General features: G+C 33.0%; 1 protein-coding gene and 1 long non-coding RNA gene across 3 annotated transcripts in view; one reads left to right on the top strand and one right to left on the bottom strand.

Annotated features, from left to right (window-relative positions):
• Positions 1 to 8840: 8840 nt before the first annotated feature.
• T48 (FU domain-containing protein T48) overlaps positions 8841 to 17579 on the top strand; it is a 197593-nt gene continuing 188854 nt past the window's right edge. The window contains exon 1 of the mRNA XM_072542169.1: positions 8841 to 9187. Within this exon, the coding sequence (XP_072398270.1) occupies positions 9088 to 9187 (100 nt within the window). The 5' untranslated portion in view covers positions 8841 to 9087. The remainder of the gene's footprint in view (positions 9188 to 17579) is intronic.
• Positions 16214 to 17425, bottom strand: LOC140438897 (uncharacterized). 2 transcript variants are annotated; one of them, XR_011950585.1, is made up of 4 exons: positions 17121 to 17425; positions 16849 to 17060; positions 16675 to 16786; positions 16214 to 16593 (listed from the first exon to the last, which is right to left on the bottom strand). It is a non-coding gene; the product is annotated as an uncharacterized lncRNA (long non-coding RNA). The 2 variants fall into 2 exon arrangements; XR_011950584.1 differs by having other exon boundaries at positions 16849 to 17424.

Consider the following 17579-nt stretch of genomic DNA (forward strand, 5'->3'; position numbering starts at 1 on the left):
CACATAGCAAGGTCTAATAACCCTTAGATTGCATATTGAAAATCTTAAATTTTTAAAAATGTTATGATACGAGGTGTATGTTTAAGGATTTCACTTTAAGGGAGCATACTGATTCCTGCTCGAAACAAGGGAGTCAACGGAAGATACCAGCCAACTGTTAATTCTTAATTCTTTTGGATAATTTAAATTTTGTAATAAATATATACCATTATACATCAGTTTTTTATTTCATCGAAGTTTTTTTAAATATGAAAATGTTTTCTAATATATTAGATTTCCTGGTAGGAAAAATACTTTTCAGGTATATTTTGACGTTCAATTTTGTTTATTTCGTCCTGTCAAGTGGGATGTTCATTTTATTAAGTATAGTACACATATTTTTGTCCTTTCTTCATCGATGTAACGCTGAAGTAATAAGAGAAAGATGTATCCAGATATCCAGAGAAATGAAGCAATAATATAAATATAAAAATTATATAAACAATAAAAAAATCAATATCATATTAAACAATATATTTTGAGACTAAAAAAATTCACAACTAAAAGAGGAATCCGAATGTAGAAATGGTTTTTTATAAATCCATAGGAACATCGAGATAAAAAACTAGCCAGAAAAAATCACCCTGAATAGATAATCTCTCAGCTGAACTATTTAAAGAAGGTGGCCACGATACCATAATGGCATTACACAGTGCTGCATTATGCAGCGTATAAAATATTTTCACAGTACTATGGCACCATATACAGAACGGATAGTAGGAAAATACCAGGCTGGTTTCAGAGGTGCTAAATCGCCAATTCATAAAATTGCAACACTGAAAAAAATTTTAGAAAAAACACTGGAATATGGCATAGATACTCATCACATATTTATAGACTACAAAGCAGCCTACGACTCTGTGAATAGAAGAGAAATGTTCAAAGCAATGAAAGAGCTAGTAATACAAAATCAGTTGGTAAATTTAACAAAACTAACTCTTGAAAAAGTTGAATGTAGAGTACAAATTCAGCGGGAACTGTCTGAACCTTTTAAAACAAATAACGGGCTACGCCAGGTAAACCATTGTCTACTGGTTCAATATATAATAAATCAGTGCAAATGCTTGCCTGTGCTGATATCAATATTGTTGGGAGAACGCAAAACGCTGTACGAGAGGCGTATTTAGCATTAAAAAGATCAGCTACAAAAGTGGGTTTAATAATGAACACCACCAAACCAAGTACATATATGAAAATAAGCACGCGACCACAAATCCTACTACCACTTGTTATAGAAAACGACGTCATCGAAGAAGTGAATGAATTTGTATACTGGGAGTGTTCCCTAACACTGAAAATATTACTACCGCAGAGATAAATCGCAGAATTTACACGGCCAACAGAAGCTGTTTTGGGCTCAATCTCATCCTTAAAGGCAAAGTTATATCGAGAAATGCAAAAACAAAACTCTTCAAAACAATAATACGCCCAGTCCTAACATATGGTTCAGAGACCTGGACTCTAACAAAAAGTAATGAAAACATGTTGGGATGTTTCGAAAGAAAAGTACTAAGGCGAATCTATGGAGCAGCTGATGTCAATACAATGTGGAGAAGACGATACAACTTCGAACTTTATAGAATAGGTATACCAGATATCGTAAAACATATTAAGATAGGGTGTCTGAGGTGGATAGGGCATGTAATGTGGATGAAACAAAATGATCCAATTAGAAAAACGCTTCTTGATAGACCCATTGGTCAGAGAAGAAGAGGAAGACCCAGAACAAGGTTCTTTGACAACATCGATGAAGACATGAGAAATATGGGAATACGTGCTTGGCGGAAGAAGGCGTTGGACAGGGACGACTGGAGAGAAATTCTTGAGGAGGCTAGGACACACGTAAGGTTGTAAAGGCAGAATGATGATAATGAGGAGGAAGATCGAGACGTTATACTGTAAGGAATTATGTGAGTTACTCATACAATAGTTAAAGATATAAAAACCAAAAACTCAGTCGATATAGCCATTTGCAGAGAATGGCGAAGGAGAACCCTAAATCAATCCTGTTATGAACAACTAAACGATATATAAAAAGGACTATGAAGAAAATGTTAGATATAAGGCAAAGTTGTAACTAAAGGAGCCGTGACCGGGACTTTACGGGGGACGAAGCAAGGTAATGGCTCAAGATCGATAATAGATAGTGACTAGTCATAAAAATAGAAGTAGGTACTACCGGAGAGTGTTCTCAGACTTTCCTCTACTTAAGTTCACTGCTCTTTGCGTCTAATAAATTATTTGCTTATAAATTAATTATAACGAAAAACGTTTATTTAAAGAAGAGCTAGTTGCAATCAAATTCTTATTATGAATAAATCATCAAAGCTAAGAAGTGTCTAGGACTCCATCTGAATGGGAATAATAGAATTCAAAAATTGGAAAACATGACCTAGTTAATATACATTAAGTTAATTATTATTGATTAGAAATAAGACAATTATCTATAAGGCTATATTCAAACCGACTTGGACCTACCGAATAAAGCTCTGGAGGTACAACAAACGATCAAATACACAGATTTTTAGACTTGACAGTTGTAAATGAAGAGCGACCAATAACCGTTTCATCTATACATTTCAAACTTTATCCTACACATCGAATGAAACATGTATTAAAAGTTATTATAATAAACGAAAAAAATAATCTGCCCAAAACAACAAAAGGCTAATAAGAGAACTTTATAATCAACCAGCAATCAAAACAAGACTAAATAAATTGTGACCAGAAGATCTCCCTAGATAAATTCCACGCATTTTGAAGGATTAGGGGAAGTATGCCTATGATGGCATACCTAACTTCACCTCTCGTTTTTTTTATTAAAATACATGATCATATTTGTTACAATTTTTTTTCTAGTTCAGTTGAATGTACTAATTAAGCTGGACATATAAAGGTCAAAGGGAATGTGGATTTTTATATTAAAAAATTTAAATATCAGAAATGTCAAGTGTGCCATCATAGGCACATTCCTTGCCTATGATGGCATGGCTGCACAGTATAATAGAAAAAAATATGTTTTAGTGGAATTTTCGCATTTTATTCAAAGAGAACAATAAGACAACAAATAAAAAAGTAACACACATTAAAACAATTAAGAACATAAATCACAATAAAATATCTTACATTTTTTATCGACCCCAGCGCATTCAGAGTGACACCAGGATTGGCACTCCTGACATTAATTTAATCCAGCATTCTTTCGACTTTGAGAGGGAATACAGGCTCTACAGCTACAGAATACAATCTCTAAAATTTTCGTTATCGCTCGCGGATTACTGTTCCTTCTCATCATTTCTCTTTATCCCTTCTTTTGCAATTCGGTATAATATTCGTTTTTCAGAAAAAGTGTCATTTCCGTTCTAATCCACTGTTGTATGTAGCTTTTTCTTTAGGTTCTATCTTCTGTTTTATTTGTCGTTTAACTTTGTTTGCCAGTTTTCTTCGTTTTACATTTTTCTTTTCATTTGGATTGTTATGTGAACAGTATCCTGTTGAGAATTTTCTAGAAGGACCCGTTGGCAGTCTTTAGGTTGGCGATTTTGTCCACTTTCTAGGTTTTCTTCTAGATTATAATCTGGATTGTTTAGATGGATGTTTTGAGTTCAATCTTGATTGCTCTCTATAGGTTTATTTGTAACCAATGATGGAGCGAACATCCATTCCTCAAAAATATCAGGATTAAAAGGTTGGATCCCTGTTTTGCCAAAGGCATTTATGGCATTAGCAGTAGTAGCACTTTTAAGGTAAGCTGTTTTAAACAACCCAGCAACTTGAAAGTGCGTAACGAGTCTTCCAGGATTTTGTTTTAACCAATTTTGAATCTTTTGGTTATAATAGGTTTGTAGAGGACTAAAAAAGCCCACGTCGAGTGGCTGCACCCGGTGGGAACAGTGTGGTGGAAAGCAGAAAAGTACAATACCATTCTCTTTTGTAACTTGTAAGACTTCCACTCCCTTATGACTACTGTGGCCATCTAACAATAATAATATTTTGTTCTCATTCGAAGCTTTGGTATAGTGAATAAAATGTTTAAGCCATTGAACAAAAATGTCTGAAGACATCCACCCTTTCTCCTGGCAAAAAGCAATACTTCCCGGTGGGGCAGCGTCCATTAATTCATTTTTGAATCTTTTTCTGGGAAAAATAAATGGAGGTGGTACAAAACTACCAATTGCATTCATTGAACATACAACTGTTAAATGCTGACCTCGTTCCGCACTGCTCAGTGCTCCAACTTTTTTCCGTCCCTTGGTTGCAAACACTTTTTGAGGCTTTGTTTGAACAGTACAAAGACCTGATTTATCAACGTTGAATATATTTTCGGATTGAAAATTGTATGTATCTAAAACTTTTGCTAAAGAGATAAAATATTTTAATATTGTTCTTATTAAATGCTTGTGCTCGCGCGAGAGATGTATTTTCTGGTGTTCTGAGTGAAATGGTACTATTTCTTTTTAAAAAAACCCCTCACCCACTTCCATCCAGCAAGAATAGTCGTTTTTCGAATTGCGGATTTTAAATAATATTCGATTCCACATCATGGCAGATATTTATTGATTATTCTAAGAGAAGTCTAAAGGGTGTCTTGTTGCACAATGTTGATACTTATGCCTCCGTGCCTATTGCCCACTCCTGTATTCCAAAGAAAAGTATGAGAATTTTGGGCTGTTGATAAATAAAATAAAGTATACCGAATATTGTTGGCAACTCTGTGGAGACCTCAAAATAATATCTATGCTTTTGGATAACCAGTCTCGATTCACAAAATATCCATCTTTTTGTGCGAGTGGGACAGTCAATCACGAAATTTACATTACATTAAGAAATAATAGATCTTTGTTCTCTACTCGATTTCAATAATGTATTTGTATTGTTCTTTGTGAGGGAAAAATGTATTATTAATACGTATCTCGTTTATGCTGCAGAGGTTCGTCAGAAGGTTTCCGTTTTCATTATATCGCTGTTTTATTGCTGCAACTATATCATTGCCAACACGGGCGTTAAAATCACCCATCTTCTTTCTACGGAGGTAAAGGAACTAATAGAACCAAAACACATAGACAAGAATACGTGGAATGACTACCTAAAAAAGCTCTATGCAGAGGAAGAACAAACGACGCTACGACGCTAGAACTGGAAACACCAGAAATTACCATAAATGAAGAACTTAATATAAATGTACAGGAAGTTCGGAAAATACTTGAAAACCTGAAGAACAGAAAAGCAGGAGGTAAAGACGGGATACCAAACGAATAAAATACCGGAAGAATGGAACGAGCGAACTAATTCTACTATTCAAAAAAGGAGATAAAAAACAGCCAGAAAACTACAGAGGTATAAACTTGTTAAATACTACGCTAAAACTTATGATAATTAAAAAAAACTTAGATAATTAAAATGTTAAGTGCTAATAAATCAAAGGATAAGTTTAGCAGATGAACAACAGGGTTTTCGTAGTGGAAGATCGTGTATAGATGGAATATTCTTTATAAAGCAAATTACTGAGAAATCACTAGAGTATAATAGACCAGCATTTCTGTGTCTGATTGACCTAAAGAAAGCGTTTGACAGAGTAAGACTCAAAGACGTAATGCATCTTCTGTATAATAGAGAAGTTCCCCTAAATATTATAAAATCGAAAACATCTACCAAAACAACAAAATGGAAGTCAGAATAGATGAATAACTTACAGTAACTATAGAAATAGGTAGCGGAATAAGACAAGGGGATTCATTGAGCCCCATTCTCTTCAATTTGATCATGGATGAAATCACCAAAAGCGTTAACAAATGAAGAGGATACAGAATGGGAAACAAAGAAATAAAAATACTTTATTACACAGCCCAAGCCAATATTGATAGCCCAAGATGAAGATAGTCGGCAAAGACTGGTTCACAGATTTAACATAAGAGCAAAAGAATTTAATATGACAATCTCATCTCAGAAAACTAAAACAATAGTAGTCAGCAAAGACCCAACCAGGTGTAAATAGAAATTGATGGCATCAGTTAGATTCTTACTATAATCACATAGATTTCTCACCACAATTTCATCTCATATACATAATTTATAACAATAACATTGATGGTTGATACTGTTATAATTTTATTTTTATTTCAACTTTCACAATTTTTAACAAGGTTGGCTTCTGTCTTAAATAGACATATACAGTGACACTGACTGCTCTGTCACAACTTCCGTCATAACCTGTCAAGATTGTCGTTTCAATCAGTTGCTTTAATAAAGTCCTCGTAGACATACCGTCTCAGGACTTGCAACTTAATGTAGAGTCATATGTCGCCATGTTACCAATCCAACGGTAACTTTACCATCTTAATTTTAAATTAGACATAATGTAAACTAAATTTCATTTAGTAATTTTTAAAGGGTTTTTACCCCCATATTTAGTGGCTACATCCAGGTATTAACCTGTAAGTATTAACCACATTTTACATTAACCTTAGTCAAAATTATTTAAATCATTTCATGTTCTTTTTAATTAAGTGGTTAAATACTTTTTAGGACACTGATGATGGAATACTTATTCCGAAAACGTTTTGTCAATTTAACATAGCCCAACTGGGTTTTTTATATACCTCTTTATAAAGGATTTTATTAAAAAATTTTTTTAATATATGGTATACAGCCAACTACAGGAACTTAGTTTCCTTGTGGATTTTTTAGTTTTGGCAATCAAAAAGGCAACCTCGAAAGATGCTTGTAACGCTTTTTGGTTAACTGTTGTATATTTTTGGAAATTAACCTGCTGTGACGTTAGTTTGGTGGCATGTCGTTTAAAATAAGATTCATATTTATTCTTTAACTGTGGATGCTTAGTTTCTAGGTGCCTTTTCAATTTGGCCGGATTCATGCTCTCGTTTGCCAAAACCACCTAACAAACAACGCACTGTGGACGTTGTTCAAAATTAAACACTGTACATTTAAAAACAAACCGAATGTATTAATGCGTTGACGCTTCCCAGTTGTCTCCGATGTAGCTGTTGCTTGTTTAGTTGAAGTTGAAGCGTCACTCTCTGTATCGATGTGTACGGTAGATGTGGCTGTTGAACGTGAAATGGCTCTACAATCATCGCTGTTATGACTAATAGTTATAGTAGTGGAACTAGATGTTGCTCTGCTGCCATCGATAGTAATAACACTACTAGTACTTGAAGTGGCGGCATTGTTTTCAAATTCTACAATGACAACAGTAGTTGTCATTGTAGAATCTGAGGCCACACTATTGTCAAGAACTATGTTATGTTTAATTGTATAAATTATATAAATAAACTATGTTTACTTCTTTTGTTTTGTGATGCGTTATCAGGGCTTCCGCCACGTGCATCTTTAGATGTGCGTTTTATTAGCCACTTATCCATTGTTAACTGCAATAATAAATACGTATTAAATTATGGTTTTCTAAGTATGAGTGCACAGTTACTTACTGTCTGCGTGGTTATCCACGAGAACAGTCATCTTCTTAAAAAACTTTCTAGGAAAGTAATCTTTGAAATTAATTTAGTACCTATAAATATAGAGGTTTGTATTTGCAATCGACAAAGCGGCGATGCGTACACACATGCGGATAGAACTGACTGAACAGACAGACTGGCTGAAGTGGCTGGACTGAACAAAGAAGAAGAAAGAGAGATCGGCGTGGAAGCGCGGGCGCGGGAGCGATGAGGTTGTGACGGGTGGAACTGGACAGGACGTACAGTCGTAATTATTTTCGATTCTCTCCGTTTTAAGGACGTTGTGTAATTGTGTAAGTAAAGAGAGGTTATATTTTACGCATAAACCTTAATAAAATTCGATAAGTACAGGACCTTGTTGACTTTTTTACTTTTTTGACGACCCCATAAAAATCTTTCGCGACCTCACATGGGTTGCGGACCGCTGCTCTAGAGCACTATATCTGGGAGCATAAGCGATATACGAAGATATACTAGACTCTCTGGGAGGAGTGGGACTGCGTAAACTGTTATACTTACTGAGAAACCACCAGAGAAGGCATGAAAAGGGAGAAGCAGTAAATCTCAAAAGTGTGACTTCTCCCTTTAAAACAATAATAGTAGGTACTTAGTAGTGTACAATTCAATGATTGGATTTGAAGTTGACGATATTCAGTTTTCGGATTTATGTAATCGCCACTTGTGTTTCAACTCCAAAGTCGAGTCTCAATCTTCTCAAATCTTCTTCATTCAGTCCTATCCAATGACGACCGTTGCTAGTTTGTCTCACTCTCATATTATGTAGTACTCTTCTCTCATTTTTCTCTTGCACTTCCTTGGTCGCCAATACAGTCTTACCAAATTAATAAACATTTTTTTCATATAATATTCTATACAAATAAAATAATTAATTTGTAAAACTACGTTTTTCTCATTTAATATTTTTGAGAATATACACACATTCATAATAACTAAATAAAGGAAAAATTATGTAAACACTTTTTATGACAAAATTATACAATGAGGTCAAATATCCCGTTATTCAAATTACCGCACCGCCCATGAAAAAGGACTATTCCTCTAGCGTGAGACGCAACAGGTTCTTTGTTTTGGTCACGTGATTAGCCCTACTACCTTTAAAAACTCATGTTTGTCTACAATGTAATTTCTTGAGAAGAAAATAATGTCTTTCTTAAAGTTGCCCAATAAAGTTCTGCGTATTTAGCTACGTATTGACAGTACCTTTCATAATCATTGGTTGTTTGTTCGTTACCGTTCGGAATTGAGTTCGGAATCATTCGAATAAAGTTTTCTTAGTCAACTGAATTTTTGAATCAGTGAGCGATTCACTGTTGTTGTTGATGGTTCTTTCAGGAAATGTAGTAAATATCGACGACTGTTTATAAACATCGGTCTTCCATTTGTGATTTGATTTTCTTTTTATATTTTGGATAGTTTTGTGACTAAAAGTGCTTTTATTTTGTCCGAACTTGTACAGTTTAAGTGGAAGATTGAAATATCCGGTTTAATAGTGTTATATAAACAATTTTTCTTATAGTTTGTAAGAACGGATGTTAAGACTTGTGTGTGGTAAATGGATGGCTCAAACATGTGGTTGTTTAATTATTTAGTGCCCTTAATGTTTTTGGTTGCTGATGGAGTGGCTGGTGCTGGTTCTAAGAATAATGCTACAGGTAGGTGTTTACTGTTATATTATTGAGAAAATATTATATTTCAAAACAAATTTGGATTTGTTTTTAAACAAAAATCTTACACGTCTTACAGTAAAAGAAACTTGTTCATTTATAAAATTAGACAGTTAGAAGTAGAAGTGTATATTTTTTCCTTTTTTTTAATAATTTATTTCCAAATACGAAAATATAAAATTACTACATATACAAAAATCGACTCAGGACAGATGATAGTAATTTTATGGAAGGTGGAAGGATCTGTAGATTTATATGAACACTCGAAAAATAAGTTTTTGGTAGGCAGAAGAGCTTGGGAATATGAAACATAAGAAGCAAAAACTATACTAAAATTGGCTTACCATTACCATGAAAAACTTACAGAGGGAAAAACCAGATTTAAGAGAAAACTAGCTAACAGTGAAAATAACTACTTGGATACATTGAAGGAAGAAGAACCACGGAAGCCTGGAAATCTTTAAAACATCTGAGAAGCTGATATTAATATTTAAAACTATTCCTGACAATCCATATTTTGAAAACTAGCTCACAGAATGAAGGAAACAGCATCAAATACAACAAGATAATTGTTACACGAGAAAAAGGAATTTGAAAGTTTTTGAAAAAGTTCAAGTTCAGTTATCAGAGGATTAAAAAATAGAGGAACAATTTTCAGCTAATATTTCAGCAGAACTGATTAACATTTGGTTTTAACCATAACATAAATTAACACCAAATGTCAACAAATTATAAAAAAAGGAGCTAAAGATAAGGGGATGAATCAGCACTTAACATTTTAATAGTAAGCCATCGATTTTAGATAATTAGGGTTATAATACATCCCTGATTCTGTTTAACATATGGATAAAGTTTTCTTCTAGTGGCGAGGATTGGTATGGGAATTCCCATACCAATGTGTTTAACATAACTAAAACTAGGTATATCATAATATGATATGATACACTCTCTATTATGCGGTAGTAATTCACCAGGAAGTTATTTAAAGATGTATGTGTGCAATTGCGCAAAATATACTTTAACCTAGAAATTAATTTTAGATACACTAATTTGATAAAAATACATAAATTATTTATTTTTTATGTAAGGACATAATTAGTAAACTTTAAGTACCGTTTTTATGTAGGAATAGTTTAACTATATTTCATAATACCCTACAGTCTAAAACACAATAAGTACATACATTTACTAGATTTTCTTATTATTATCCAGATCCATACTATACAGAGGGAGTGAAAGCCGTACGGCCCCCACTCCCTCTAAGGGATCACCCATCCCAGATACCCACAGTATCAAAAGGATTGAGCTTTGGTGGGTCTTTTTCCATTTTATCGAGCACTGAGTCTGTTCATGTTCAGTCTGTCCCAGATTTTTTGTTTTTTTCTAGGAGTTTCTTCGGAATTCCTCCAGTAGTAGAGATAATATGTATCGTCTGGGTACTTTCCATTCCCCATTACCTCCGTCTTCAAATATCTGTCCTTGGCGATCTTTTCGTTATGTTTAACACATCAATAATTAGTGTTGTTTGCCTAGTTAATGCATTAACGTATAAGATCCGGTCTATTATTATTATATTATTATTATACCAGCCACTGGTTGGTTTTTGAAGACAGTGCGATCCCAGGAATCCAGGATAGCTTGTATTTGTCATGCTTAAGCCTACTGCCAGGGGCGTATTGATAATAAGAGACTAAGAGAGATAGTTGGTTTGAAGAAGTCTCAGTTTATTAGCTATCTCTTGATGAAATATCGTTCCCACTAAGTCATGCCGTTCTTTATGTTGCAGCAAATGCCTGGCAACCGCCGATAAGATGTTGGATGGTTACTTTTGGCTATATATCCATATCGGCATTTGTTGTTTTGGACCTGAAGGTCCAAATTTCAGGTAATTTTTGGTTGATATAATTGATCCTGAATGGCGAGAAAAGCTTCTGTTTCAGGGAACATCTTAGGACCATATTTTTATATTTTGTCTTACATTTTTTTATTACATCATCTAAATAATGGGAATAATAGTGGACCAAGAACGCATTCTTGTTTTAATTATATTTTTGTCTCGAACTCTGAAGATTGTAGCATTTCTATTTCCCCTGGTATATGTTAAAACACCGAAAAATATTCTTAATCTTTTTGCGTCGCTGAGATTGATAATATAATCATTTTTAGTTTGTTTATATATCACAGATGGGTATTTCTTTTGATGTTGATCGCGCCTATTAGAGATTTGCGCATCAAATAAATAGGAATATTTCCGATTATGCTTTGTTTATACTGGGTTGGGCGAATGATGTCACTCTACGATGGATCGCCAAAGTGTTCAGTTCATTGTTTAGTCCGGATTTTTCTTTTTTAAATTCGTTATTGTTGTTCGTGTTTCGTTTTTGTAATTTTTTATAGTGTAAAGTGGTAGTAGCAGTTAAGAAAAAGAGTCAGGTGAGGAGATTTGGATTTGGAGGAGATAGCTTTCGGCGTGTAGTCTTCAAAGCCGGCAATTTTTTTAAGTTGAGAGGTGAATTTGGGCTTAAGATGCTATTTGGCAGTTTTTGTTGAGTTAATCACTGATTGTTTGTGCTGTGCCCTATGTGAGGGATTTGTAAGTCGGCGTTTCCAACCATTTGAGAGGTCTACATAGTTTTAAGAAGGAATTGAGTGGCCGAGTTTTGAAGATTGCAGTTTGTTCAGATTGCAACTTCCCAAGAGTTGTCTATTTTGGGTTCCATGGTCACCCCAGACCAATTGCAGTTTGTGTGGGACACAGTTGTCTGTTGTTTGCAGTGTTTTTGATTTAATTCCAATCCCAAAAACTTTCTTAAAGGAAATACACCAGCCAGTGATACCAGGTAAAATAAATAAAATTATGTTTTATGAATTAGCTAATTGTCATATTAGTATTCTTTTAAATAAAGTTAACAATATAAAAAGATTTGATATTTCATTTCGCCATATGACAGTCAGTATTATCCTTTTCTGACATTTGGTACATAACCATAATTGAATTGTTTTGTTTAAAGGTTAACCTCAATGTAAGCTCCGTTGATAATTATTTTCATTTCTAATAATTATTTAAATAGTTACAACTAGTTGTAAAATTGTGACAACCGTCGCCCAACCTATAAGGTTTGTGGATAAATTTTGTTAATATTATTTGTAATAACTGTTGATGTGAAGTAATAATAAATATGCAATGTTTCTCTCTAAACCAGGAGTTGTAGAATTCTTTCCATTAAAAAAATTTTCACCTTTTAATATTTTTTAGGAAAGAAAAACCTTTCTTTCTATCCAGCAAGATGATTCTTTTAAACAGTGTCCAAATTCAAATAGTTTAGGAACCTTCTTGTTGCACAGAAAATCTATGTAAGTTTTTTATTCCTTTCTTTGTAGTTACCCCTTCCAGTCCCTCCTTTTACCTTTATTCACTTACTTACGGCCCAGCTCTCCAACCAAACCAAGAGTGGCCGTTCGCAAACGTTTCGATTTGTTTGCTTACTCTATCTCCAGCCCAGTAATTCTTGCTATGCTTTGTTTTTGCATACAGAATTAATAATTTTTATCATATTCTCTTCAACTCCTATTTTCTTCAAACATTTCCAAATGCCCTCTTTTCTTACTTGCCGAAAACTTTTTTTTAATAGCTTTCCTCCTATCGGCCTCAGTATAAAAATCATAACTTGGCTACTCTTTTATAAGGGTAGAAATTTTTTGATAAAAAATTAAAAGAGTAAAGAAATTAAATTTACAATGACATTGCTTTAATTATAATTTTAATTGTAGGGGATGAGATATAGGAGTTAAAGTGTGATAAAATCTTAAATTATGTTGTTTAATGTTAATTGACATTCATTCACTTTATTAAAAGAGTATTTAAATCAATTACCCGCTTTAATCTACAATTATACCATTTTTTTTCGAATAGGGTTAGTTTTAACCCCCAAAAAATAAAAAACAACCAACGGCAAAGTCTAAAAGTGAAGTGGAGGGTAAGTAGAACCTAAATCCAAATTTTCATGCAATTCGGTGGTGACACGGAAAATTACAAGGTATCGCCGTATTTTACGTTCATTTACTGGCCTAATGAGAATTTAAACTAAAAATAATTAAAAATGAAGATATCAGAAGAATGATTGGAATAGAAAGAACTATTTTAAACAATTCAAACGGTACACACCGAAGTTAAAAACCGTTGCCGCATTACCTATGATAATGCTTAGCCGTAACGTCAGGAGAAACAATTCCAGAACACTGCCTAGAAATTCCGAAAACAATGTACGATCTAAAATATGTTGACAAAGCACTAATAACTATTAACAAGTTTGAAAATAATGCTCTAGTAGAAAACCACCTTTTTCTTCATTTGGAAGGGCCATTTTTGATTTCACTATCTTTATGTTTGTGGAATACTTCTAGTGAATTAACAATGGCTGACATTACTGATAATATGAACAAAATTAATTATCATTTGTAGTTTAAAATAACTATATTCTGCACCATATTTCTCATATTTTATGTAGAAAACTGAACTGTCTTAGGAATACTATTGTATTTACGTTTTTCTAACAATGTGGCATATTTTTTTAAATAATTTGTAGGAGTTTTAGCTCTTCTAATATGGTAATTGAATGTATTTAGATCTACTGTATGCAGGATGACAAATAGGGGGACCCGTAGATTGTGTTGGTGTTTGGTCTCTCTCTTACTCATAGATTATACAACTAGTATTCTATTTATAATTTTTTCCGTGTCATTCAAGTTGGATGTCGTTAAAGTTGTTTTATTGTATGCGTATGGTGTTGTTGGCTATATTGTATAGTACAAGTTTTTCAAAGAACAATAATTAATTTCCTTCACACACATCTCCCGTAGAAAAATATCAAACTTATTCATTAAATAAGCTCAAAATATCGTACGGAACTTCTTCAGTTCAGCGTCAACAATTTTGGTTTTTCTAAACAGATTAATAGGCAGAGACATCTGGTAAGGGCAGTCCAAATATCTATGAATATTTTCCTCTTCTTCTGGTTGTAACTCGCAGGGAAATTGAGTAAAGGCAGTTTCTAGGTGTTAAAGAAATATATTTGTCTTTTCGTGATCAGTATGTGCCCAATGTCCGTTATTCATTTTGATAGGTGGTGTTGTTGTGATCATAATAATCTTCTGGTAGCCTTCCAAAGGATGTAAGCTGTGGCTTCTATTGGTGATAACTCTTTCAGGTATTTTGCAGTTCTTTTGCATGTCTTTTCATTTTCATTTCATTCATTTTTTCAGATCTTTGGCTGCTTTGGTTAAATGCAGCTTTATTGGTCGGTGTTCGATTCTTTTGCGATGTCTTTATAAGTTTTTTCTTTTCTCCAATTTTTTGTTTAATGGCCTCAGGATATAATTCTCTGTTAGGTTTATTGTTGGGTGGTGGGGTGGATTTCCAGCACGCTTTCTTTATACATGTAATGAGGTGATCCACAGCAGTGTCTAGATCACTTTCTGTCTTTAGACATAAGTTTATGTTTAATTTATTAGAGATTGTTTCTTTAAATAAATTCCAATTGGTTTTTGATGACTAAAGCGTAGGTCTAGGTAAATAAATTATTTCATACAAAAGGATCATTTCATCGGATTGATCAGATGTTAAGTCGAAGCATGATCTAGTTTCTAGGTGATTATCTGCTATACCTTTGGTTATACAGAAATCAAGAAGATATGAATGACTTTTGAGGTTATTAATAGTAATTGCTTAAGGCCCATATTTATAGTCGGTACTCAAGTATCGGTCGATGCTTGAGGTCGACCTTGAGTCGTTTTTGTGTTTTATAAACGAATCTCAAGTACGAAATCGTGCTTGAGTACACAAAAATGACAGCTCGTGCTCAAGCATCGGATCGACCTGCCTTGAGCACGGGATCCTAACCTAACTTGTTTGTTTATTTTTATATTTTTTTCAATTCGCTTCCAATACAATATTTTTTTTTGTTTTTTGCGATGATTTATGGATATTGTTGTTCAACATCCAGGATAAAGTCATGGCAGCTTAATATTTGATCAAAGTTGATAAGAGTTAAAATGGAAACAGGACAAATTCCAGTATTATTAATAGGTGAATTATTATGAATAGTGAATATGCATGCAGCACAGGCACTATCTACTTACTCCAGTATTAAAGCAAGGTATTTATTGATAATAGGCTAAACAAAAAAATAGGTTATTTGATAGAGATATATTTTTAGCTAATGATCAACAAAATAGATATAATAGTGCACACATGTAAGAAATGTTACCAAAAGGCTATTTAGAACCTGGAAAATATGGTTTCCCTGTCTGCAATGAGGCCTACAAATGAAATTAAATACATATCTTGCAATAATAAGTGCTACAGTAGTACTCTGCAATATATCTTTACAGGAAAATATTGATAGTGATGATGATTTTCTAGAAAATACTGATGTGCCAGTAAATAGAAATGTTAATGATGTGGAACAAGGTTTAAATTTTAGGAGACTTTTATTCAACAATGTTATGCATGAGAATGTGAATATATTATTGAATACTTATATTATGTTAAATGTAATTCTTTTTTATTTTATTTGTCAAAATGTATTTTTTGTATGTAATTTAAAATAAATGAGAGTTATACTATACTCAAGTATATCTTTTTATATCTTTATTGATTTCAAGTTGTCTCCCTCCTTTTAAATAAGTGTTTATTCCTTTCATAAAACCTTTCCTTATCAAATTTAAAATTAATTACACATTTAAAATATTAATATTCTTTATTTAAAAATATATTTATAAACCTTCACGATAAGTAAATTTGAAAGTAACAATTTATAAAACTAAAAAATGGAATATCATGCTTGTTAAATATAAAATAATATAATAATCGCTTTACAACCACCATACTATACATTAAATAAAATGACCAAAAAATATACACACAACTAGTATTTACATTTAGAATTGTTAACAGTTTTCAATATAATACATACATTAAGTACAAAATAAGAATAGTTATAAATATAAATGATTGTTTTAAAAATCCATAACTATGGATTACTATTAACCTTTGGAATAATTCAAACCTTTTTTTGGCAAATGTTTTTTATTTGCAATTATAATAGCCATTACTTCATTGGTACCTAGTAGTGTTTATTATTATTACATATTGCCATAAGTACATTTAAGATTACTTACCATTTGAAGAACATTGACATTCTCTAGGAACAACAGGTGTCATATTACAAGTATTACTTGAAATTATTATTAAATGTACAGGTAAGATTTATCAAAATTATCATACATAACAACTCTTTATTTTGAACTGGAAAAGCAATGGAGGAAGTCAGATACTTCTGATGTTATTGTAATTACACTAACATGTCCTCCTAGCTGGTGGGCATCCTTTTGTCCTGCAATTATACTAAGTGTGAGTATATAGTAAATTTACCTCTTCCAAATATTGTGCTGTCCCAGGGACATTCGATGCTTACATATCTATATGTCGGGAACAGCAACTTTCACAAACTCCAGCACTACATCAGGCTTTGGTTTTTTCAAAGGGTCATCACCTGTAGCCAGCATGCTGTTGTTTCTCTGCATTTTCTACGACAAAAACTTTGCTTAAATAAATAAAAGTATTTTACCTCTGTTTCAATTTGTTTTACATTTTTCGTAGCTGTTCTGAAGTCCTTAATATATCTGCCTCAGGCTGGCAGTTATATAATAGGCTGTATTTGTACTCACAACCCTTATTTTTTCATTAAGGAAGCACCGTCTATCCTTTTATTCTCTACAGTATTATTTTCTTTACCAGCTGGATTATAAACACCTTTCCTTTTGTTGAATAAACTGCATATTTAGTACAATTTCCGCTCATCTAAAAATGCACATAACTGAAATTTATTCCCTCGAATGCATATTTTTTATAATATATTACATATCTTAAAATAATTTATTAAAAATTAATTTTTTTTAATACACAACATGCCTCTTCTTCAATAAAGTTAAATTTGGCGCTAAAAATCGTTTAGTGACAATGATAATAATTGACAGAATCTTCTTTTTGTTGGATGTTACCAATCAAATTTACTTAAAATCCCTAATTTTCGTGCTTGAGATCAATCTTGTACGAGAATACCCGAAGTATCGTTTATAGAACACAACAAATACTTGAGCATGACTTTGACGTAAGTTCGACTTGGCGGAGCACGTGCTCAAGCACGAGCTTGAGTACCGACTATAAATACGGGGCCAAAGTAGTTGTCCATAACGAGCGTGTCTAGTTGATAAAGGTGGGTTAATAAATCTCAATCTAGAGTCCCAAAAAGGATTTTTCGCGTTGTAATCACCACAGACTACGAACCTTGGTACAATTGATTTAAAAAATCAGAAAATT

Source organism: Diabrotica undecimpunctata, chromosome 1, assembly GCF_040954645.1.
Source record: "Diabrotica undecimpunctata isolate CICGRU chromosome 1, icDiaUnde3, whole genome shotgun sequence".
Lineage (NCBI taxonomy): Eukaryota > Metazoa > Arthropoda > Insecta > Coleoptera > Chrysomelidae > Diabrotica > Diabrotica undecimpunctata.